The sequence below is a fragment of the Antedon mediterranea genome, chromosome 1 (assembly GCF_964355755.1).
Source record: "Antedon mediterranea chromosome 1, ecAntMedi1.1, whole genome shotgun sequence".
Lineage (NCBI taxonomy): Eukaryota > Metazoa > Echinodermata > Crinoidea > Comatulida > Antedonidae > Antedon > Antedon mediterranea.
The window spans coordinates 26,839,059-26,866,324 of record NC_092670.1 but is presented as its reverse complement, the minus strand read 5'-3'; the positions used below and the strand labels follow the sequence as shown (position 1 = coordinate 26,866,324).

At 33.9% G+C, this 27,266-nt stretch overlaps 3 protein-coding genes across 3 annotated transcripts in view; 2 read left to right on the top strand and 1 right to left on the bottom strand.

Moving 5' to 3' along the window:
- The window catches only part of LOC140063606 (polypeptide N-acetylgalactosaminyltransferase 13-like), a 103,959-nt gene that overhangs the window by 14,634 nt on the left and 62,059 nt on the right, over window positions 1-27,266 (bottom strand). The gene's annotated exons all lie outside the window — the stretch shown is intronic.
- On the top strand, window positions 2,288-4,953 carry LOC140063608 (uncharacterized). The gene is made up of 2 exons (XM_072110021.1): window positions 2,288-2,359; window positions 2,621-4,953. The coding sequence occupies exon 2, from the start codon at window positions 2,627-2,629 to the stop codon at window positions 4,115-4,117; it is 1,491 nt and encodes a 496-aa protein (XP_071966122.1). The 5' UTR covers window positions 2,288-2,359; window positions 2,621-2,626; the 3' UTR covers window positions 4,118-4,953.
- On the top strand, window positions 20,318-22,540 carry LOC140063607 (uncharacterized). Its single transcript, XM_072110020.1, has 2 exons — window positions 20,318-20,338; window positions 20,419-22,540. The coding sequence occupies exons 1-2, from the start codon at window positions 20,336-20,338 to the stop codon at window positions 21,787-21,789; spliced, it is 1,374 nt and encodes a 457-aa protein (XP_071966121.1). The 5' UTR covers window positions 20,318-20,335; the 3' UTR covers window positions 21,790-22,540.

Sequence of the window (27,266 nt, the reverse complement as noted above, 5' to 3'; positions counted from 1 at the left end):
CATGCAGAATATTTACCTCTCGGACGTTCGTATGGCCACACTTTCGTGATTGCTCATCACATTCAATAGAGCGTATCACGCTTATCCGTATTCCCTTTTTCCCCGAGATTTTACTATTGTCTAGGGTAATCAACTATCTTTCGCATGAGTTAAAAATATTTAAATTTTTATGCATCATCATGTCTAAAAATGTAAATAAATAGGGTCACTTATTTTTATCTTTATAGTAAATTTCAATCTGTTGTAGCTCGTTAGAATAAAAAGTGATAATCATAATTAAAACGTTTTCTGGAAGCTATTGGATTGTAGATACGAATTCATGTTAACAATTTGCCAATCACATGTTGTGATGTCATCATATGGCCAGTTGAATAAAAAATGTTGTTTTTTCATATTATATCACATACGTATTCAAATTTATTCTACACGTTAATATGTTGTTGCTAAGATAATTTCCTTCCGAACTTTCTATCTTTAGTGTTTCAATTTCATACTGTCACCATGTTTAAAATTGGAATAAATGGCGGGTCCCGTAATTTCACCTATTTTACACTGCTTGTAATCTACAGTATATAAATTATGGGTAATTCTGACATATAGGTACAAATCTCTGCCTAGGATACCTACCTGATCTATCTCAGATGTACCGCGAAATGTAAATTTGATAACATTAGTTTTCACTATTACGATATTGTTTCATATTTCTACCTTAGGAAGATATTATAAAGAGTTTTTAAACAAAATTCCTGATTTCATCGGTACATTTTCAACTCAATTTCAATTGTACCGGTCAAAGTAATTTCCGGGTTCACGATGAGTTCAACTTACAACTACCTGGTTTCAACTAAGTTGGCCGTTACGTTAGTGGCTATACCCATTTTAGTTTTTTGTTTATTTTCGGAACGGACCGCACGTGTGAAGGTACAGTAGTTAAAAAGTAAAAATTAATAAAGATCAAATTAAATATATGCCATAAAGCATCGGAATATTATTGTGGGGAATAGTATTATAAAATTACATAGGGAGATCTGATGATAGGACATTTTGTTTAAAATCAAGGGAAATCCCGATAGCCAAGATTTATTGAGTAAGCTGGTAGGAATAACTGTTAGTATAGGATATCTGTGTCCCATTAGGACCGGGATGTCTGCCAATGTTGCAAGCCGTCTAAAACATCTTCTTTTTTGGGCTGAAACGGCCCACTCTGTCAAGGAAGTTAGTTTCAAAAGATGTTTAGATTAAATGATGTATTCGTTATTAGGATGGTATTTATTTGAATAAACGCCTCCCCAATAAAACATCAATAAAACCCAACTATCTAATAAACGCCCATCCACATTACACATACTATTGTATTATATTTATAATAACACAATTATACTATTTACCATATTATTAAAACTAAAAAATTCAACATCCCTCGAATAAGCACCACCCTCAAATGAACTCCGCCTCCCCACCTCTGCTCTATAAGGGCCCTACCAAACAATAAACACTATACTTTAAAATGTTATTAATCATCTAAGACACTGTGAAACAGAGTAGGTTTAGTTTTACGAATGTCAAGCATCTCCAATAATGGTAACCGACAGAAATCATACAAGGAGAACGTCCTCCTAAAACCTTTTTTACCCGAGTCATTATCATTCCGAGAACCATCGTCTACACTTCCTAAAGGGGGAGCGAGAGAAGTGAGCTCACCCTCTAGTATGTATAAAGATTATAATGTGCATACTGTATATAGTATATGACACAAAATAGACAGAATTCAGCCCTAACAACATATCATATTCTTCAGTTCAGGTCATAATACTCAATTACTTACCTTGAACCTAAAATACAGTATGTCTAATTGCATCCGGCGGGACATCATTGTGTTTTAGTTTGCGGTTGTTTGCACTTTGACTTTTTGCACATTTCACGGCTCAACAAGGGTACTAATTTTTCATTAATTTGTTAAAAAAAATAATCTATGCCATGCTATATGTATTGTCAGTGATTTTGTTTGGTTTGATAATACTATAGTTTTAGATCTTCAAAAAGCAATTTCAAGTACATATTGTTTTATAGTTCCTGCAAAGTATTAAAAAAACTTTTCAACTGTACAACAAAAAGAAAAGTACTAAGCGTAAAAGCAACAGTCATCTGATTACGACTATGAATAGGGGAGTCTATAGCCTAGGTAAACACAATCAGCAGAATAATAGACTATTCATGATTAAATACTACCTCTATTGAAGCCCACTCAGGTATAACAAACTTGGTACTAGTGTGTAGGTGATACAGACAATTCCAACATGACACAAGAATTTTCTCGAATTGTATAAAAAATAACACAAAATATTTCCAGAAATATAAGGTAAGCTGTTTTGAATTGTAGAAAATTGAACCATATAACATATATTTTTGTATCATGTCACAGTACAGTTTCCTTGTAACTACCTTACTGTACATACCATCCTAGAAAATTATTCCTTCTGTTTAATTTCAACATAAGTGCACTCTCCGAGTTAGTTTTTTCTTGCATTAAAGTTGTACTTAAATTCTGTATCATAAACCAAATTTTGCTAAAGTTTAATCTGATACAAACTCTAACTCCAGTATTACTTTTGTTTTTCAGCAGAAAATGTATAAAGTGAATATTTTTGTGAAAAATACAAACAGGATGAGTTCATCATGGCTATTCTTATTTGTTCTTTTTGGTATAGGAAACAATGTGTTTTCTGCTGAAATAACATTTCCAGATCATGTGACTGTAAATATGTCTTCGAGTGGATTCCTTGAATGTTCGTTAACATTAACTTCTGATGAATCTATTACTCCACATGGCATACATTGGACTAAAAATGACAATATTGAAATTGCTTCAAGTGATTCTGTGACAAACGGTGATACAATAAAGTATGCACTAAGTGGATTATCTGTTACTCAAAATGTTTCAATAACACAAACATTGCTAATACTAGAGGTTGGTGAAAATGATCTAGGAACGTATCAATGTACTTTTATTTTAAATGGTCAAGAGACTAATGTCAAAGCCTCTACAAGACTGTACATTACGAATTATGTTCCCACACCAATGTGTTATACACCAGAGAAAACGATTGTGCAGCCTGATGACATAATAACATTGCGATGTGATTCAGACCCTGCAGATCCGCTAATAGAAATGATGTGGTCAATAGATGGAAATATCATTTCAACTAACAGTCAAAATACAAACAATCCTTTAAGCCTGAACTATGTACTGACAGTTCCTAATACAGAAGGTGTTATTTCTTATATATGTCAGACTTCAAATACATTAGATAATGTTCAGGCTTGTATGATAAACTTATTGGTTGAAAGTCCTTTAAATCTTTTGATAATGCAAACACCTGAAATAGCAGTTATAGGCCAAGATGTAACGTTTATTTGCCTTGTGTCAAGTGGCACTGTTACATCGTATGCATGGACATTTCAAGATGCAGGAATCAGTTATAATATTGATGGTAGTGCTTTGACGATTCACAATGTTCAGGCTAGCTACGATGGTTTAAACTTAATTTGTACAGTGGCCACAAGTACTCAAGAAGAAAGAAAATCAATTAAACTAACATTATCAACTCCAATTACAACTTTAGCACAGACTACACCTACAAGCTTACCCACAACGAAAGCTCGGAAGCAAATATCGAAGGTAGCAACACAAGCTATTAGAACAACTGCAATAATGCCTAAAATCACCAGTGTAGCATGGAATGAAATCACATCAAATCCAGCTATGTCTACTGCCAAATCAGAAAAACAAGAATCTACATCAGTAGATACAATGGTTATCATAATTGCTGCAGTTTGTGGTTCAATCTTTCTACTGCTTAGCATCTGTATTTTAATAATTTGCTTACGAACAGGCCATCAAAAACAGCCATCTGAACAAAATCTAAGTGCACGCATGGAATATTACAAGAACGTTAGTGTAGAGAATGAAGTAAAAGGTGACATGGTTGTTAATCATCTTGATATTAATTTTTTACCAAACAATTTTGATATCTCTGTACTTCAAACTGAAAATGATATATATTATAAAGATGACGGATGGGAACCTCCACCTTCAGCTCAGACCACCACATTGTAGTTGAAATATACTGTATACTGTAAGCTAACAAACAATTATATAGAGACAATAAATGTAAAAAAGACAACAAAAAAACCAGTGAAATGCATTTACAGTATTACAGATTTCAGATTCGTGAGACAAGCACTCATCAGAAAATTATTTGTAATTTTGGAAATGTGAATAAAGGATAGTGCTTTTACAGTTTATTGATAGGTATTGTTATCCATCAAAGCTGATTTGCATTCATATTGTATTCGTCCTCTAATGTTTAGTTTATTTGGCAGTTTGGGTATAGTGGGGAAGTTGGAATATCATCAAAAACTTTTTGTCAAAAATAAATGTATAATAGTTGTTTCAAACTATGGTTTGATAATTGACTAGGAACTGGATAACAATAATTTCATTACATACACAAATATATAGAAATACCACTATATAAGCAAGAGAAGTGTATATTTGTTTAAATCAAGTTAGAATTGATGGGATCCAGGAGTAAATTAATCTACAATGTCACTACAATGAATAAAACATTTAAATATTTATAAGAATATCAAAAGGATTTCTTTCAATTATATACAACTACTGGCATGGAATGAATAATAAACAGATGTTATCTATATATATTAATGCTATTAAATTGGTTGTGTAATTGTACGTATTCCTCTGAAACCGCTGAATGGTAGTACATGCTGACATTTGGCAGACGTAATTCCGGTGGTATCCGGAGAAAGCATATCTTTCCTTTTCAATTTCAAGTGTGTGGGCGCTAATTCATAATTTACTTACAAACGATCTTGATGATCATTTAAATGCTAAAAGATATGGCTGAATTTCACATTTTTATATATATAAACACATTATTATTATTATTTATATATATATCTCTTCGAAGATTCCGCTTCAAAAAATAAAATGCTGAAAGATGAAGGCTTAGCAATTTGATCTGGTGTGCGTGCATACAATTGAGGGACTAGTGTTGTTCCGCTGTACTACGCCGAGAATGTGGAAGAGTCGCTATCTAATCGCGTTTGAACAATACCATGAAAGCCCCAGTGGTCTAATAGTTAGGACATCTGCATATCAAGCAGATATTCCGGGTTCGAGTCTACGTTGGGGGGACTTTTTTTTATTCTCACAGATTTTCTCATTCTCACGGATTTCCTTATCTTTATCGTTTCAAATTAATTATTTAAATTTCAGTATATCACCGGGCGGTTTAGAATTAATGTCCTTCTGTGCCTGATGTGTTTATATATATATATAAAAGTATCTCTTCGGAAATCCTGCTTTATGAATAAAATACTGAAAGATGAGGGCATATCAATTTAAACGACAAAACCTTTTGGACGTAACATTAGGAACATACTCCCAGATTGGTAAAATTACTACCTAAATTTAAGTTTCAATATTAACCACCATTTAAGCTGTTTTAAAAAATTTTATTCCAAAATTGTTTACGATATACCAAGCTATCTTCTTTGTTTTCTACCCAATACTAACTCCACCCTCTATTCATCAGCCTGTGCCTCTTTTGTTTTATTTCTTTTATTCCTGTCCACTCAGGCAGCACTTGCCTGACTTTATATATCTATCTTTGTCCAATTGCACTGATGAAGGGCTAATGTTGCCCGAAAGCTCTGCCAACTTTTCTGGCTGTTTTACTTTATCGTTTTGATTTAGCTTTTCGCCTTTTTTTGTATCTCCATTGAGATCCAGCCACTGAAAAAAAATGACATTCATATTTTTTTTAAATTTATTTAAAAAGTGTGTTTACTAGAAATGTTCGCGCTTTGTGAGACTTGTCTATTGAGACCCACGAAGTAGCTAGAAGTATGACGTATGTGATGACGCGATGGAATCACTCAACCATATCACACTCAAAACGTTCCCCTGTGGTGTGACAAGCGATGGGTTGTGTCAGTATGTGTGTGTGTGGTGATTCTGCAGCCTATTGATGGATCTAGGCCAGTTTGCCGACTCCCAGTTTGCCGACTGCAGTTTGCCGACTCCCAATTTGCCGACTGGCTATGTGGATAATGTATCAAATAGCCTAGTCGGCAGGCTTAACTGAGACTTTCTCCAGGTCTTAGATTAAAGCCAGGCTTAAGCCTAACCATAGATCTTTTATATTGTAATCGGCAATGTATAAATGTGAAACCTTTTTAATCTTAGGGCTTGAAACTATTGATTTAAATGACACACGTCTTCCATTCCATACAAAAAGATTCAGTGTAGTCGTCAAATACTGACGATGCATGGGACCATCAACTGTGGTCTGTCCAAGAAACTCGTGATCAGATTTTCTTTTGGTGAAATACAAAAATCAATCATACATGTTCTTTATGAAGTTTATTTTCAAGAACACACCTGATTCTCAAGCATATCAGAGTGGGCCATACTTTAAAAGTTGAAAGCAAAATATCCAGTGCACATTTACATTATGGTATTCTGTGTGCTGTAGTAAACTACTTTGATCAATTAATTTGATGATGTTTGTAAGTTATTTATCAATAAATATATATTCTAAATATATGCTGATGTATGACTGTGTTTTATCAAGATGATATACAATTATGATGCTGTGTTCATAATACTTTATACATCGAATAAAAAAATATTATTCAGGATTTAAAAAAATGTTTGATACACTTTAATCATTTTTTTAAAAAGACATGTATGGCACTAGTTCACTGATTTTTACAGAAACTGAAGTATTTGATTTCCCGATAAGCACAGTGTAACCGTAGAGTTGTAAAGTGTCTGTTTTACTTTTTATCAATAATAATTTAAACATCAATAGGGCCTAAAAGTAGGTAGCCCAGGACAGTTTTTACAAATTCTAGGTGAGTCAGGTTGGGCAACATATAAACAATTGTGTTTTCAGGCCTGATGGTTAAACAATTGTGTGAAAAAATTACAACTTTAAAGCCTCCTCTCAGCTGACAATTATTTCTATTTATATTTGAAGAATAACTATGATTTGATTGTCTGATGGTTGGTACCCATGGGTGTTCATCCTAACTTCCTCAGTGTGCTGTAAATCTCATTGTATTAACAGTTATCAAAATCAAAGCCAGGAAGCTAGTGAAAGTTATCCAAACAATTACATCATCTTTCAGGAATTAGCACAGACTTACATTACTGTGAAATAATCATTAACCAATTTGTACAACTTTAAAGCACTGTTTGAAGTTGGGGAATAGTTTCAACAATATAACAAGTAGGTATTATAATTAAATTCAGAGACAGAAAGAAACTTTAAAATAATTGCATAATAGGTTATGGTTACTACTACCTTACTTCACTGTAGTTAATATTGAGTAGAACTACTGAATTTGAAACAGTTGAAACAAATATAATATCTTTAGTGAGTTAGTAAGTAAGTAATGTATAATAATATAAAGTCTTTCACCAACAGTATATTATGTTGTAATTTGTTCTTTTTTAAAGATATGTGGCTGCAGAAAAAGTTTGGTAAGGTTTGGATGTTAACTATTTCAATTTTGTATGTATTTGAGAATGTTAAATGTGCAGAGATAACTCATGGTATAGAAGATACTGAAATAACAGAGGACGAGACTACAAACTTTATCTGCATTGTCAAACTGGAAGAAACTGAAAAACAATACCAACTAGCATGGGAGAGAGACAGCATATTTATTGCTCTTGGAAATGACTTATACTTTGAAAAGAAACGATATTCAATCAATGTAACCATTGTAGAAGATACACTGTATTATTATAAAACTAGCATTCTGAAAATTAGAAAAGCTAAACTAACTGATGCAGGCATATTGATGTGTTATTTACGTTCTGACGACCATCTATCTGTGGCAACATCTGCACACATTACAGTTGTAAAATCAATTCCCAGACCTCGTTGTAGCAAGATACCAACAGAAGTGATAATTGGAGAAAATGTTACAATTGCATGTACAGCAAAGCAACTATCACATTCTATTGAGCTAAACTGGTGGTCACGGATAGTGGAAGACAATCAATTGAGGTTAGTTGAAGGTAATCAGAAAGTGGTTGGAAGAAAGTTCACTTTGAATTACACATTTACAGTTCAAGCAGGTGATAAAGGACGGACATTCAAATGCAAGGCCACTCATGTTAACAAGAATAAGTCTGATTTTGTGTCTTGCACGTCTAGAGTCACAAAGACATTGACCTCATATTTGAATGTTAGTGTTCAACAACAGAATCCAATAAGTCCTGGTGATGTGGCATGTTTTGAGTGTCTTGTGAAAGAAAATCTAAAAGATGTAGAAATGAAATATACATGGTCCTCTTTGTTGGATAATCCACTACCACGGTTTCATGACTTTATCCAGTGCTTTGGCAATGTATCAACATTCAATGCTGGAGAGGCAGTTAATTGTACAGTCGAACATGGAGGTAGGAGTGGTACGGATTCTTCACAGCTTAGGATGAGTACAGAAACAATAGTAAATGTATTATTTACTACTTCTAGTCCTACGGATGATACACCAAATCCCATATTTGGAACTAACTCTGCTTTCCTTTATATTGTGATTGTTATGAGTCTTTTCCTTTTAATGGTATGTCTTGTAACAATTCTTCTCTATTGTATAAAGAAACAAAGAAATATAAATAAGAATGAAAAAGATAATTGTATAAAACCAGACATTGAAGGAAAAAATATTACCAATAACTGTACAATTGATTTAAAACCAGTAGGCCTAGTAGAAATTAATGATGAAATTAACACTTGCAATGACCAATCAGAATACCAAAATCAACGAATTAGTCTTTATGACAATGTTCCAATCGAAGAAACTTCTGCTGAAATTTCCATTTCAACACGTCCAGATAAAATTCATACACTAAACTTTAAACATCGGGCATCCACTTTAGAACAAGATACTATCAAGAATAGTGTTCATGAAGTGCAAACATCTTTGCAAATGACAGATCTGGAAAATATCATGTATGGCGGTATAAATCGATCTCAAACTCAAAAAGTCAAGCCTAGATTAACAATGAAGCCATTGTCTAAAGCACTATCTTTGGATCAAAGAAGAATGAAGAAAAACTTAGTTGAAATGAGAGCTTTAAATGAAGCACACAATACCAGAGAAAATAAAGAAGCAAAGGAAACCACATATATAAATGTTGATATAAAAAACAAAGCAGAAACCCCAAGCCCTATTGTTACAATGGAACCAGAAGTGAAAACTAAATCAGCTACCCTGTCTACTCCATTAGAAGCAAGGACATTAAACATTGAGGGGTTACAGTATGCTGACTTGGATTTACTGAATTGTGGAAATAGTATAACACAACCAACTACAGAAATAACACAGTATGCAGAGATTAGAAGACTGTGAACTAATGCTAAATAAACAGATGTATTCTAAAATAATAGTACAATAAACTTATGACGTGTATAAACTAAACAACTAAACTAAACAATATAGTTAGCATGTGCCAATTAAAAGTTTTATCACTAACACTAGTAACAGTGTGTTAATCAAAACCTGAGGCTTGAGTCTTCACTGACACAACTCTTAGAAATTAGAGATTTTAATATGAACTCAATGCGAGTACCATGATCAAGTAATAATGGGTACAAAATTTGTGGACAATGATGGGATTATAATATAGATAAAAAAAAACAGCAGAGATTTTTCTTTTTCAGATCAAAATTTAAGTTATCACACCTTTATTACTTGTTTTGATTGTATACAAGGTAGCTTAACCTTTCAAATTTGGGTGTCGAATTGCATTACTAATGCCTTGTGACCAAAATTAGGTGGTGGGATTATACTTGAGCATGGGATTATATTCAGTCATACACAATAATGGTACATGTAAGAGAACAGTGTTATTGCTTCTCGACCAATACAAATATCTATATATTCATGCTACTAAATTTTTCGCATATTTTGCGTATCTCCTCCAAAAACACTGAACGGTATGTGCTCACATTTGGCACACTGATGTTTATTGATGGGCCGCACACGATAGGCTACAAAGGATCTAAAAATACCATGCAGGGCCACCAAATTAAAACACTGTTTAGTCTTGGCAGCCAGTCAACCGTATCGGATGATCGCGTTGTTGAAGTTTTAATCAATTACACCTATTCTTTGAACAGAACGATTTTTGTAAATCACTGTTTGCCCCAGTGAGTAAAATGCCGTGGCCATAGATATCACTGTTTAGTACGTTCGAGTTGGAATCCGTGTAATTAATGAATATCACCGCTTAAAGCTAAAAATCAAAACTAGACCACAATTAATTACAAAACTAGCAAAAAAGATATGAAACCTCACACAGAAATATTGCAAAATATAAAAAACATGAAATAAAAAAATGTAAATTAACAACAACAAAACAAACGCGCAAATAAAACGAATCCAAATTGGTGTTGTGTTTCCACTAAATATTAAATATCAATGAAAAATACACCCAAAATGTTTGTGTCCGAGCGCATCATCTAATTTCGACTACTTTTTGTGTTGATTTCCGAGTCCGTAAGCATTATTATTATTCCAATCCATCTTATTCGATAACTTGCCAATTCATATTTTATCATTAAAATGTTTTAATCATTGCCGACTGATTGACAGACTTCAACGTGCATGCTGAAGTCTGTCCCGCTCATGCATGTTGTCACTTTCTGAGGCGCACCCCAAATCCAGTATTGCTTTCATTTTGTAGCTTACAGATGTCAAAGTCTGACGAATACTCCGTGTATAACAAAATCAATGGCTGTAAATAGTTTCGAATTGTATTGTTGACAATTTTTTTTTTTTTATAATTTGTCAGGGGCGGGGAAGTGATTTTTTTTTTTAGCGAATTGTAGTTAGCTCATTTCTTACGTCACACCTTATGGACATGATTAATGAATATTCATGTTTATTTTGTGACGTCTCATTAAGGGGGCCCCAACTTATGTACGAAAGAGAAATATTGTGGCCGGGAAAAGTATGCTTTTATTATACTTAATCATGCCATGCGAATTATTATTAAGGTGGACAAACCGGGCGGAGCACGGGTTTCTGGCAGACCACAATTTAATTACAAAAGTAGCAAGTACGTAACAAATCTCCAATACAAAAAAAATTGCAAAATATCAAAAACCATAAAATGTACGGTAAATGAATAAATTTAACAATTCGTGTTTCCGCATAATGTGTTTTTCATTTGATTTTTGTATACTTTTTATTTTATATACGTACAAAATAATTAATGCACCACGAAAAACACCCAAAATAATATAGTTTGTCATTTTATACTTTTATTATGTGTTTGCGCACATCATCTAATTCATACAGCACAATTTTTCTTTAGCGTCTTTTATTTTCGTAACTCCTTGTAACTGTCCTGTTTCATCATCTTTTTTTTTCTGTATTATTCTTCTTTCTTTCTGTCATTTTTGTGTCTCGCTTATCTCAAAAACGTCACATTTTTTGTCAACATATGGACATTTACGTGAAGTTGAGCACCTCCTATTTTAAATGACGTCAGAGTTGCGCAACATGACTTACGCAAGCATTAAAAACTAAACATAATTTTTTATTGACACTTTGTGAAAATTTTAGTTACTAAAGGGTGAGTTCGCTTCGCTCGCTCCCCTCTAGGAAGTGTAGACGATGGTTCTCGGAATGATAAAAATGTTCTCCTTGTAAGTTTTCTGTCGGTTACCATTATTGAAAATGCTTGACATTCGTAAAACTAAACTACTCTGTTTCACAGTGTTTTAGATGATTAAAGACCCCTTCCCTGCAATTTTGGACGTTTTTTGGAAAATAATACATATATATCACTTTAAAAACATTAAACCATGTCATTCCTTGTCTTAAATGTACGTTTTATGGTAAATTATGATAAAAAGTGAGAAACAATGCACTACCTAAGTAGCTCGCGGCGATCGACCTCTCGTGGACGGTCTTAGGCCTAGCCTAGCTAGGCTTAGTTTTGTAGGCCTAGCTGGTAAACATCGATAACGTACGAACATCGTACGCTAGCTATATACCTAGCCTGACGTTGTATAGTTGCTGCATTAATTGTCTTTCTATTTTTGCCAGACTCCGTTGATACAAATTGGGGAAAACCCCTATATTTTTGCTGAAAAGTTAGGAGTCTTCCATTTGTTTTGGCTTCACGATCGATCGAAAAGTGGGCGAATTACAGGTGAAAAACAAAAATATCAATCCGCGCGCAATGCATTTTGGGATTTATAGCGGGCCGCTATAATTATTAGAATCGATGTATTTTTCACATTTTTAACCGTTTAAAGACGAAAAAAGTTATCGCAATAGGACCATATAGTATTATTTTTACATTAAATATAGTTTGTGATCTTAAATTAGATCTAAAAAACGTAGGGAATGGGGCTTTAATAACATTTTAAAGTATAGTGTTTATTGTTTGGTAGGGCCCTTTGGGGAGGCGGAGTTCATTTGAGGGAGGTGCTTTTTTTCGAGGGATATATGTTAATTTTTTTAGTTTTAATAATATGGTAACATTTATAATCAAATGAAATCCTCTAATAGATGAAAAGTGGTAAAAAAGAATAACAAATGCTTGGTAAATTGTAGATAACAGTGCGATGAATTCTACTACAAAGAGTATAATGATTATTATTCAAAGTTTTATTGGAGAGGCGTTTATTCAAATAAATACCATCCTAATAATTATTAATACATTATTTAATTTAAACATCTTTTGAAACTAACTGCCGTGCCGTGACAGAGTGGGCCCAAGAAAGAAGACATTACGGCTTGCAACATGGGCAGACATCTCGGTCCTAACGGGACACAGATAGCCTACAGTTATTCCTGCCAGCTTATTCAATCAACTATCAGGATTTCACTCGATTTTAAACAAAATGTCTTATCATCAAATCTCCCTATGTAATTTTATAATACTATTTCCCACAATATATTCCAATTCTTTATGGCGTATATTTAATTTTATCTTTATTAATTTGCAGTATAATTTTAATTTTTTAACTACTGTACCTTCACACACGTGCGGTCCGTTCCTAAAATAAACTAAAAACTGAAATGGCTATGCAACTTAAGCTCCAGTCCTACTATCGGTTTTTTTCATCCTTCTTCCAAAGGGACACTGTATTGATTGATGGAAAGTGCCTGTTTCCAGTCACCTTTAGGGTCAAATCTATTATTTTAACTGCTCCCTTGTGTATAAAAGAGAGAAAATAGTTGAAACCAGGTTGTTGCAAGGTGAACCCGGAAATTACTTTGACCCGCGAAGAATTGAAATTGAGTTGAAAATCTACTGTTGAAATCATAAATTGGGTTAAAAAACTCTTTATAATATCTTCCTAAGATAGAAATATGGAACAATAGCGTCAATGTGAAACTAATGTTATCAAATCTACGTTTCGCAGTACATCTGAGATAGATAATGTAGGTATCCAAGGCGGAGATTTGTACCAAAGTTTTTGCATTGTGCTAGCCTATGTCAGAATTAACCATATTTTATATATAGATATCAAGGGCCAACTTTCTGTTGAATAAAAATGGCATGTTTTACACAAAGTTACGCGTGCACACGCATTTAAAATTTTAAAATGCGCAAAATTAATTTATAATCAACTTTCTACACAAATCATGACATTTTGCGCATCTCAAAAAGAACCGCGTGCGTGCAAATTTTAATGTGCGCGGTCCGCACGTAGCTTTAAAGACATGTTTTGTATGACTTATGTATTTTTATCCTTTTCTAGTAATGTTACAAAATTTGAAACCATTTCGACTTAAAATCATGTCTTACGAGCACGTCAAATTAGATAATTATTGCGGTTTTTGATGAAAAAGTTCCAAAATTCATCAAAATTATGTCTGTTTTTAACACAGTCATAGTTTCTAAAGTACACAGGAAAATTAATTTTTATTACATATTCTAGAAATTGATGAGTTGTAGATATCGGATCATGCATCAATATGGCTAACATTGTGAGGTCATCGTATGGCCACCCAAATATAAAATATAGGATTTTTGTCTCTTTCGTCATAGCTCATCACATTTAATAGAGCGCATCTCTGTTTATGCGTATTTAAATTTCTTCAATATTTGGATATTGTCTAGGTCAATCAATTATCTTTTGGATGATTTACCATCTTTTATATTTTGATGACACCATCATGTTCATAAGCATGAACAACTTGGTTCAATTATTTTCATCATTGCAGTACTGCGGGGGATCTAGCCCCCTCGTTGGGGGATCTAGCCCCCTCGTTGGGGGATCTAGCCCCCTCGTTGGGGGGCCTAGCCCACGTCGGGGAACACTGGTACTTTTTGTCGGGGAATATATTACAGTAAAAATTGTTCGCGTTCACTTCTTAGCTTCAGCGCCCAGAAAACTGCGACGTTCCATTGACCAGGAGATGCAATTTTTTTAAGACCTGCAGCTCTAGTTTTAAACATTTTCTTAGCTCAGCCCCAACCATAAAGCTGGTCATATTCCGAAGTACAATAAGTGCATTTTCCAGGACCTAACGGCTCTATTTTTCAAAAATGTCTATAGCTCAGTCACAACCATGATATGGAATTGTATATTTTGTTTCATGTTTTGAAGTTCAATTTCCGGTACCTCTAACTCTATTTCTCTAAATTTGTTTAGCTCCATCCCAACCTACATTGTCTGGTTCTGTAGACTTGTAATTTCGTTTCAGAGTATCATTAATATGTATAATTTCAACTTCCGGGGACCTAGCAGCTCTATTTTTCAAAATTTTCTTACAGATCAGCCCAAGCCTCGCATTTACAATTTTTGCACCCCAGACGGCAACCAGCCTACGCCTCTGCGATAAACAATATAGGCCTACCTCTTCGTCTGTGGGTATGTTTTACGTTCGCGTAGATTACTTTTTCTATGCTACAATTTACTCAGAAACTATAGGCATATTTTGAACAGTTATTTTTTAAATTGAAAAATATGGATTAAAACATTCATCGCGCATCATTTTTTTTTTGCATGCAGTGTTATATTTATGCATTATAAAAAAGGGAAAAAGTGGCTACCCTAAATCTGATTAAAGGGCCTCAAATGACGCAGGACGCATTGCTCCCAGCCTAGTAATGCTGGCTTCGCTCGCTTAGCCCCCTCGTTGGGAAAATCCTGGCGCCACCGCTGGTCAGATCACCGAAATTAAGCAACGTTGGACCTGATTAGAGCTTGGATGGGAGACCATCTGGTAATATTGGGTGCTGTATATGGAGCTGGGGTCCCGTTAGGCATTTGAAATCAGCACTGCTGACTCTTATGGCAGCCCTGCATTTACTATCTGCCTCAAACGTATTGGATTATGCCTTTCCTTTGGTCAAGGGGCACTGGACAAGAGAAGCCCTTGATCAATGTTAGGACCAATCAAGGTGCTTTAAACAGTCCTGGCTTTGTTTGTATCAAACATGTTAGCAGCGGTAATTATCGCTGTTGGTTTCGATTTAATAAAATTAAATTAAATTTTAAAAAAGTTCAGGTCATATTATGCCATAATCTTTTTCTGTGTGCAATATTCCAACTTTGCCTTTTGATTCATATATTATGAATTATATAAATACATGCATCCATTATTTTAGTACCGTAATTGTAAAATCAAATATGCTTTATTAAAAAAAATATTTAAAAAGTAACGTTGGAAATGTATACTCTCCGACATAATTTTCATGATAAAATGGCACCTCTCACTGCACTAGTCTAGTTGGCCCGGAGGCATTATTATTATATAAAGGCGTGCATATATCATGAATATTCATGATGCATATCTGAGCTCATGACGTCATACTTGTAAAACACACTCTCTGATGCATGTTCGCAGTGTGCAGATCGGAGTTACTTCCTGTACTTTTTCTCTCGATGTCTAGACTGACCTGCAATTTTGACGTTTTGTAAAAATAATTAATGCAACTTATTAAACCATTAAACAATGCACTACCGTAGTAGCTTGCGTCAAAAGTTCTCTCGTAGACGTTTCTAGGACTACTGTAGCTTAGTTGGGCTTAGTTTTGTAGGCCTAGCTGGTAAAGAGCGGTAGCGTACGAACATCATACGCTAGCTATAGGCCTAGTTTGACGTTAAACATATATAGCCTATAAAATAATAGCACTAAGCCAAAATTTGTTCCTCTATCTCCTCTTAAACCGCAAGGTGAGGCACCTTTTAATTCCCCTTTATGCGAAAAAGGTGTTTTTTAGATAAATTTCCTTGAAATTGCCAAACCCTGAGATCGGTTTTTCTCGGCCGTTCCCAAAATGGATCGAGCATGCAAAACACAGTAACAATTAAAGAGCGCCCCGGGCAGCAGGTCATCGACGCTCGAGCGTGCAATATACAATAACAATTAATCCCTGACCCCTCCCGTTCCCGGGCTGATGATGAGCCCTTAATAGATGCGCTGAAAGACCGTTTGTGATTGGTCACTCACAGGAGTAACCTGGTACGTGCGACGCCCTGAAAATATGGCGATTTGGCTCGATAAAGAAGATAAATTATTATTATTAGAATTATTAGTAATTTTATTACTGTAAAGTATATAATTGTTGATGGAAATTCTTCTGTTAATGTACTAAGGAATCATTAATCAGTATTTATTTTCCGTTATATGTTCATTCTTTTACGCCTAGGCCTGGGCAGGCTTACTTACTTAGGTTAGCTCAATTTAAATTTATATCACAATCTTCATCAACCTTTGTTATAAAAATAAATTGTAAAAGCATGATTAATTGATTGATTAATTGATCATTTGGCACTTAAAAACTCTCAATACAATGTATGTAAATGAAAACCAAGGCTACGGTCACACTACAGCCTCAAGCCTGGCGCGACTCACCGCAATTGAGATTTTTGTAATGTGACCGAACATGGATCGAATGGGATGCCTATGCTTACCATCAGTCGATTACATATATATTTTAAATCATCTACAATAAACAACAAAATGCATAGGCCTAGTGAATTCTAAGTATGTACTACAGATTGATTGATTGATTGATTGATTTCTTTATTAACGAGTCAACACAGATACAAACAATAAAACATGTAAACAATTAAAAATCAGTACAACAGACTCGAGTTAAAAGGATATCCCAAAAAGTTAAAAACTTATTTCCACTGGGGTCCAGAAACACAGAGAAACAAATTGCACAGAATCCTTATACAAAAAAGAGATTAGATTAACAGTTAAAATCCAAAATGTCAAATACGAAATATTTAAAAGTATAAAAGTATAATATTTAAAATTTGTATAAAATGCATTTTTAAAAAAATTAAAAAATACAATGATTTTAGAGTCTGTTTAAAAGAGGTTATGTTCGACGATTTCTTGATATAAAGAGGAAGATTGTTCCGTTTTGCTAGCACATCCTTTAATTATTGGGATACGGAAATTACACATAGTGCTACTTCTGGTCACCCTCTCATGAAAATCCCTGATAAGTGTAAAATGCTCATTTAGGTACAATGGAGCAGTGTCATTAAAAATCTTAAAAACATAGCATAAACTTAAAAAATTAACCCTATTTACCACATTTAAAAGTCTTAATTCTTGAAGTTCCGACTGACCAACATGAGATCTAACATTAGATTGATTAATAAACCTAACTATTTTATTTTGAGAAGTTTGAAGTTTATTTTTTAGAGGCTGTGATACATCGTAACACCATGCTGGGGCAGCGTAGTCGAAGAGCGGTTGGAGTAAAGCTGAACATAGTAGTTTTCTACTAACTTTATCTAGATTTTTATTTTGCCTGTACAAAAATTTAAGGCGGCTATTTATTTTATGAATTATAGAATTGGCTATTAGGTCACCAGAAGCCTGTTGGTCTATTTTTACACCTAGATAATTTATAACTTTGCTGGCTACAATGTCTTGACCTAATGCATTTAATTTAAAATTAACATTGTTTAGACGTTGTTTAGTACCAAATATAATACTCTCAGTTTTTCCAGCGTGCATCGTGAGACCATTGTCAACTAACCAGTCATTGCAGTTATTTAAACAATCGTTCAATTTAGCTTCAATAATATTAGGATTTGGATCGCTATACAAAATAGCACAGTCGTCGGCATAAAGAAAAAGTTTACATTCAGGATTAATTGATGTAACAATGTCATTAATATACACTAAGAAAAGTAGAGGGCCCAGAATACTACCCTGTGGCACCCCATGTTCTATGCTATTATGACCCGATGTTGCATTCTTAACAGCAACATATTGTTTTCTGTCTGATAAATAAGACCGGAACCAGCCTATATCATACAATTTTTTACATATAATACCATGATTAACTGAATCAAAGGCTTTACGTATGTCCAACAAAATCATCCCGGTAAGTTGACCATTAGCCATTTTTTATTTAACATGGTCGATGAGATGAATGAGACAGGTCTCAGTTGAGAAACCTTCTCTGAAGCCAGATTGTAGGCTATATATCAGATTGTTGTTTTTAAGATTTTAGTGAGTGAGTGGCCGAGCGGTTAAGACAGTGGAACCGTAATCACGTAGCCATAACATCGGCAGGGGTTCGAGGCTCACTCACTCCATGGTTCTGGTGGTAGAACGAGTCTTCTCGGATAAGGACTATAAACCGTAGGTCCAGTGTACACATCTAGCTCGTGTGCACTTTAAAGAACCTAGTACATCTTTCGAGACGAGTAGGGGGTTACCCCGGTGTATTAGTACATCACAGCCACTGATCACCAACTGGGCCCTCTGGGAGACCAGTCTTTGACTGAAGAGGTTACCCAGTATAAATATATATTTCAATTCAATTCAATAGCATTCAAAAGATGATTGGCTAGTTGGATATACGTTGCCCTTTCAAGAACTTTAGAAGCAGTGCATAAAACGCTAACAGGTCGATAGTTATTGGGGTCTGTACGATCCCCCTTTTTAAAAATAGGCTTAAATTTAGCCAGTTTAAAGTCATCAGGTACATTATCACTAACAATTGATGCATTAATTACATGTGTCAGTGGAAGCTTGAGAAAACCTGCCCCATCTCGTAAGAAACGAGCAGGAATTTCATCAGGGCCAGCACCTTTACTAACATTTAATCTAATTAATTTAGCGTGTACAAAATCATCACTAACAGGCTCAAGTTTAAATCTTTTAGGTTTTTATCATAATAGTTTTTAAATTTTGCTGAATGTGGGTTATATAAATTTTTCTTAGGAGGAAGGTTTTTTTTAAGGTTGTTAGCAATATCCGCAAAATAATTGTTAAAACGAGTTGCAATGTCTTTGGGATCATGTAAAATTTCACCCCCTTCGTTTTTGAGAACTAGATTAGAATCACGTTTATAGTTATTTTTGTAACCTAAGCTACTTAAGGTAGACCATAACTTTTTTGGATTAGATTAATACATTGAGATATTTTGTTAATGAAAAATTCAGACTTTGCATTTTTGACTGATCTTTGAACTACATTTCTTAATTTACAGTACTTCTTATATAGTTCTGTTTGAGTTTGGTTCTTTTTGGCTCACATAATTTAGCTAGCCAACTGATTTCCGCTTTCGATCGGGGAACAACCCAACAGAATTTGAATAGTGTGACCGCTCAATAAACTCAAACCTGGCTTAAAATCTCAATCGCGGCGAGTCGTGCCAGACTTGAGGCTGTAGTGTTACAGTAGCCTAATACAAAATTATTGATTGTATAAAAACAAACTATTCATATCAATAAACAAATGACAATGCATTGATACTGTAACCAATAACAATTCATCACCCAGACATAACACACAATCACTTGGGAAATATTAAAACCTTGATTTCCTTTACAAGTTTCCTGGATGGTCTAAATGCTACTAGTCATTCTGTGTATAATACATTACTGTATAGCACAGTGCTCATATGTATTGAAAATCATTCATGTATGTTTTCTGACAAGAATAATAACACAAGAGATCTAACTCTCTAACCAGACTTTTAATAACAGTGGGAAGATGATTCAACTAAAGTTCATTTGTACTTTCTTGTTTTTTTATCTGATGAATTATTTTCAAGTTGTAAAATGTGCAGTAATAACTAAAGATCCTGTAGATGTAGTAGCTTCTGCAGGTGAGGAGGCAACGTTCAACTGTATAATCAAAATGAATAAAAATGTAAAAGAAGAGCTTACATACACTGTTGGATGGTATTCAAGTGAACAGTACATTTCTAATGGCAATAGAATGGAAATAAACAATAACAAGTATACAGTTGACACAACATTCACATTTAAGCCTGGTGATGGTAAGTATATTACCACAACTTTGAGGATTACTGATGTGAAGCATATTGATGCAGGAATTTTTCTTTGTCTTGTTCTTCAGAAAACAGGAATTCAAAGTTCAGCAAAACTTATTGTCAAAAAAGTTCCTGAGCCAAGATGCATGGATTTGCCGAAAACAGTTACATTGACTGAAAGAATTGCACTTTCATGTATGATAGGAGCAGGCAATCATGATACAAGACTTACATGGTACAAATCTGACTCTGAAGGATTCCTTAACTCTGCAACATTTCCTCAATCAACAGAAAAAAGTTACCTTAATATAACAATACTGGCAAGTAAAAATGTAAATAATTATTTTACATGTATAGCATCATCCTTAGAAGGTGGACAAGCAGAATCATGTTCAACAAATCTAATGAATATTGTTAAAGAAGAAACTTCATCATTACCGGTAGTTGTTTTTACGCAAAATACAATGCCAATTATTTCTGGAAGTGAGGGATGTTTTCAATGCATAGTAACATGTGACACATGTGCTGGTCTAATAGAATTTACTTGGGAATACAATGGATCATCATCTTTCTTACACTCACAAAGAAGCAATACACGTTGCTTTGCAAGCATTTCTTTGATAGATAATGGGAAGGTGTTAAAATGTAGAGCAACATTTGATTCAAAGAGTGGTTCAGGAAAAATAGTAATTAAAGTAGTTGATGGATTAACAATGCCTATGACTCAACCAGTTGCTACTCAAACATATTCAACTCATTCAACTAATCAACACCAAGATAAAGTTCAGAAAACTTTGAAAACAACTAGTTTTTATATACCCATAGCAATTGTAGTAGTAATCATAATCATTACAATTTGTGGCTTTTTTGGATTCCATTTATATTGTAAATATAAACAGACACCAAATATCACTGAAGATAAACTGAATATGAAAAATATAACTACATCAGGATCACTTAATAATCAACAGCAATACACTCTTGATGTATTTCCTATGTACGCTAAAGTTCAGAAAGTTAACAACCTATCAGAAAAACAAAATATTGATCAGAATAAATTACCTGAACATGAGGAGATTCCAATGTATGCGCCTGTAGAAATACACAAACAGACATCAGATAAGAGAGTTAACACAACAGTAGCGATTAAAACAGAAACCAGTGAAAACCAAGTTAATCACTGGAAAAGCCCAAGTGGAGATATATATGCTTGTATACAAAAGAACAAGGCTTCTACATTACCTGCAAGTATCAAAACTAAAAACGCACCAGACACAAAACCTAAAAAACTGAAAAAAAATGTTAACCATAGTAGAGAATCTGCAATTGATGGAAATGATGATATTTCAAAGAACATACCAGAAAATGAATCTAATAAGAAACTGCAAGAGAACATTTCTGACAAGCCTCGAGATAAGGATCATCCTCATGTTAAAAAAAACATTCAAAAAAGTTAGCCATGTCAAAAGTTTCACCACATGGTTCAAGATCAAAGTGTGTTGACCCACAAGGATTAATGTATGCAGACTTAGATTTTATGAACACAGCAAAAACTTCCATGTCCACTGAAATCAGTGGAGTTATTTATGCTGATATAACTAAACATTAAATGTTAAGTTATAAATAGTTTATTAATTAATTATAACAAAACCCCATATATAAAGGAAAAGTTAATATAATGCATGGAGTAAGGTTAATGTGGCTACCATCAATTACCATCTATTATTATTCATTTAACATTAAACATAATTAATACTATATTATACAATAGAATGCTATCTTCTATTATCTAACACCTAAATAAATTCCTGTCATTTGATTAGACGATTGTGGGTCACATGGCATGCAATAGTATGCACTATTAAACTATCGTTTATTACTGTTAAATACAACAGAGCCACCTGTTGTCTTGCCTCTGTTTTGTTTGTAAACACCACCGAGATATGCATCAGCAGTATACTTTTGTGTAGATCGTTTTTATGATTTTGATTAATCAATGGGGACATCCCTACAAGACGTGGAATCGTTGGAAAAACATAATTAGCCTACATATTATATTAGTTCCAGTTGCTTGTCAAAGTTTCGTATTGCTGCAACCTAGTTAGGCCTAGGCCTGTTAGTACTGTATTAGAATAGGCCTATTCGTTTTAGCCTTGCAAGGCCTAGGATTGTTTGGTCGTTTGTAGACATAATTACCACCGTTTATAAAATCCATACACGTGTGTGTAGACGTAGTTAATTTTCCCTCTACACTGATTGTCTTTTAAAATTCATTTTCTTGATTTTTGGATATACCAACAGTTAAATAACTGACATATCGATACAGCAACAAATATTGATTGAAGAAAACTGTTTTAATTTACAAGCTGTGAGTTAGGATTATATCATTTTCTTCACTTTGATCAGCTAGGCCTTTCGCGCCTTTTTATACGTTTGTTGCTAACGCCGGTAACCAGGGACGCCAAGCATTGTGCTTACCACCATACGGTACGTTACGTTTAGTCTTTTGACTAGGCCTAGGTTCACTCTCCTCATCTAAATCATTGGCTGTTTGGATATTTTTTTTACAAAACAAACTAGTGCGGATTATCACAACAATAATATTTACAGTTACTGTTGGTCGTACTGTAATTTTGTTTTTTGTATCGTGACAACCGATGAAACGCTTGCCTTTGAATGCTTACATTTTTAACATAAAACAACGTATTTCCTACTTTGCTCATCATCATGCAGTATAAAGTACAATTTAGAACATTATTCATCCATTTACTATGTATCATAGTAAGAATATGCACCCTAAGTCAACCGACTTTAGACTTCACTGAAGTCGGACCTGACATCGCAAGCAACTGGTCAGCACCTACCCACATTAAGCAGGATAACTTGGATTTGAGATCACCACTCTGGCAAATGTACGGTGCAAGCTCTTCGAGATATCCTGTAAAACGTATATTAAGAAAACATCACCACTTAACGTTAAGTTACTTGATCATTATTGCTGGGGATGTCTCCCTAAATCCTGGACCTCAACAAAAGTCATATTGCGACGTATGCAGTAGAGGATTTAACAAGCGAAGTAAAATCATCAGATGCAATGCATGCGACATTAAAACAATACATACAAAGTGCGCCGGTAAGTCATCCTCTTATATTTGCGATATATGCTCCTGGAACTCGCTCCCATGGTATGATGCAGACTTTCATGAAAATCAGAACCAAGATGTATCTGACGCTAATCAGATTGATCCCCTAGACGATGACATGGACGACATCGCAAAAACAATTAACAAACAAGGAATGCATTTTCTTCAACTTAATGTACGATCGCTGATTCCCAAAATATCTGAAATAAGGGAAATCGCATTAAAATCAAAGGCAGCAGTTATATCCATCTTGGCTAGATGAGACTGTTCCTGATAATGAAGTAAACATAGATAGATATACCTTAGTTCGCAATGATAGATCTTCTCGTAGAGGAGGTGGAGTATGTATGTATGTGCGTACGGACAAAGCGTTTACCAAGAGAGAAGATTTAATGGACAATAATGTTGAATCAGTATGGATTGAACTCAACCTCCCGGATACAAAACCAATCGTTGTTGGAACCTATTACCGTCCTCCTGAACAGAATGTCAACAATTTTCTAAACTTTTTCGAAGACACTGTAAATAAAATTAACAACCTTGAAACCATCATAAATGGTGATTTTAACATAAATACTAACAGAGATTGTACTCAATCTACGAATTATAAAAACGTTCTCGAATTACTAGGATTCTCTAACTTGATAAGTGAAGACACTCGTTTTGACAGGAATTCATCCTCATGTTTAGACCATATCCTATGTAATTCTCAAGACAAAATTTCTAATTCCGGTGTTATAAACACAGGCCTAAGTGATCATATGCTGATATTTTGCACACGCAAATCTTGTAAAGCAAAATACTCATCGCATAAGACCATTTACTCAAGATCATTTAAACAGTACAACAAAGAGGAATTCCTGTCAAAACTGTCCGAAATAGATTGGACAAACGTTACATCTAAAGTTAATGTTAACGACGCATGGTCGTCATTTAAGGAAGCTCTTAGCTCCGTCATAAATTGTGTGGCACCCCTTAGAAAGATGAGGGTGAAACAAAGGTCAGATCCATGGTTTAACACAGATATTCTAAATGATATACGAACTCGTGATCAATATTTTAATAAATTTAAAAAGAGTAAAATCAAAGAAGATCATGATATGTATTGTAAATTAAGAAACAAGGTCAAGCGCAATGTTAAAAAAGCTAAATCAACGTATTTTCGAAATAAAATAATTGAAAATAAAAACAATCCTTACTGTTTTAATCAATGACTAATGTTATGTCAGTTTCGAAATTTACATACATTATAATTATTATAACACCCCTTATATATTATTCTTGCAATTGGATTGGACAAATATGCACCACATATCTAATTGTGATAATTAATGAGATGTAATGCATTGTAATGTAAAGTGGGAATCTAACTCTTTTATGATTTCCTTCTCAGAAGGCTTAAGCAAATTAGAGTTGACAACACTATTTTAATCCTACTTTATCAAAGTATTATTTTAAGTATTTTATCTTTTAGCATGAGATGTTTTTATGGTAATCATACTGAAAAAGATAAGAAAAAAATAGAGATACCACGTAAAATACCACGTAAAATTGCACAATGTATCATTAAAACAGATTTTAACGCCATGTTCACTGATTTACGAGAAGTATATTTTAAGAAAAGTTGAAAATATCCTACTACATTACTGTTACAATTTTAATAGATCTGGCATTAGACAGACCCACAAAAACCAATATAATGTAAAACTATCCTGTCCTTTGTTTGTAAATAGCATTAATATGTACAATTCTAATGTTTGTCGATAACTACATGTATTTGTTATTATTTTAAATTTTACAGAGCATGGCATTTTTGGAATCTGAAATTTTAATAGTTTTTTAACAGTATTTTAACATATTAATAGTATTTTAACATTTCCTTAAATTCCAATTTGATGTATTTTTTATTGTTATTTTATTGTCTTAATTATGGCAAGCAACCAAATTTCCATTTTAAAGTAGACCAATAAAATGTCTTGAATCTTGAATCTTGTAAAGCTTATTTAATGTTTTGAAAATTGTTGTCACGCGAGGTTGGAGACTGAAAATCAAACTGTTTTACTCCATATCTAAAATTGGAAGACTCCCTTTTTGAATGGCTTATTACTCTATGGGTTAGCTAGATCAACTTTCGTATCCACTTTGAGGTCCAGAAAATTTGACTTGAAATTGGTTTAGGATGGCCAAACAATCATTTTTGGCTTGGTTACACATTTTGAAAATGTGGCAAAAGGTCAAAAGGTCAGGGTGAAAGGTTATAAGACAAAACACCAAATCTCGACAACCACTAGTCACTGCAAGGTAATTTTGGTCTCAAATTGATCAGAAGGTTTATATTTATATTCAGTCTAATGGGAAATTTTAGTCATAGAAATACTATTTCTGACCATTTACCCACAACCCAGGGCATATATGCATCTCCGTAACTTCAATTGAATTTGGTCTTAAATTGTTCAAAATATATATTGTTATTTGTTACACATTTTGAAAAATATTAGAAAAGGTCAAAGGGTCAAGGTCAAGGGTTATATGAACAAATAAAAAAAAGGTACTTGTATCTCGACAACAACTGGTCGCATGAGCAAGTCAATTTTGGTCTGAAAATGTTCAGAAGGCATGCATTTGTATTCAGTCTAATGGGGCATATTAGTAAAAAATGATCAGAAATGCCATTTCTGACCTTTGACTCACATACCAGGACATCTTCATATCTCTGTAAGTACTGGTCGTAGAAACTTAAATTTGGTATCAAATTGTTTGAAATATACATATTTACATTCATTGTAATTGAAAATGTGGTTAAAAGATGAACAGAAATACTATTACTAATGTTTCAAACAAAAAAAACATATCTCTACACAACAGTAATGTTATGCAATAACTGATGCTTTAATGGTTTCATTATCGGAATTAAAACAAATCCTCTACTGTGTGTAATTGTACTTTTGCTTATAATATTGCTGACCCCCAAGGACGACCAAACATTTTGATAGAAATGTCGAGCTCAACAATTCAGAATGCTAGAAGTAAAAGGCCCGGGCATTTATTTATTCGGGGAAGATGTTTATTTTGTTTTGGTGTAATAATGGTAATATGTATAATCAAATAATAATACCCTGGATATTAAAAAATACAACACAATATAATAATAAGAATAACTGGATTAAACCTCATTCTATCCGGGTGCAAGTACAATCATGTAATAAAAGGTATCAGAGACAACTCAGAGACCAATTCATTGTCATCATTCCATATGACACTGTTGCATAATATTTTTGAGTAACTGAAAAATTTTATACATACACACGTCTGTTCCCAGTGAAGATAATAAAACAATATATATCTGGAGATTTATTATCAATGCCACTAGAAACTTAGACATGTTTTAGGTACTGAATGCATTGCCAATAAAAGCATCAGAAGCTAGACATTATTGTACAATAGTAATGAAGCTATGTATTGGCATTTAACAATGTGCAAAAGACCGCGTTGACTGTTGACAAATTGGAGTCACAAACAAACAGATGAAAGAAAGAAGATCCATTATGAGTGCAATTGTGTCTCAGGATAATGATGTGCAGTGGCGGATCTAGGATCTGTAACGAGGGGGGGGGGGGGGGAAGATGCATGAAAGTGGTAAACAAGGTGCGTAGCAGTAGCACCGAGTGGGGGTGGGTTTGGGAGGGCGTTTCCCCCTCCTGAGCCGCGGAAAAATTGTGAAAAAATAAATGCTTACACACTGTTTATTAGGCTAGAGCAACTGTTTCCATTACATTTAATAACAAATGTTA

Bases quoted from the DNA above. Each gene is read 5' to 3' on its own strand.
- LOC140063608 (XM_072110021.1), top strand. From the start codon at position 2,627: ATGTATAAAGTGAATATTTTTGTGAAAAATACAAACAGGATGAGTTCA.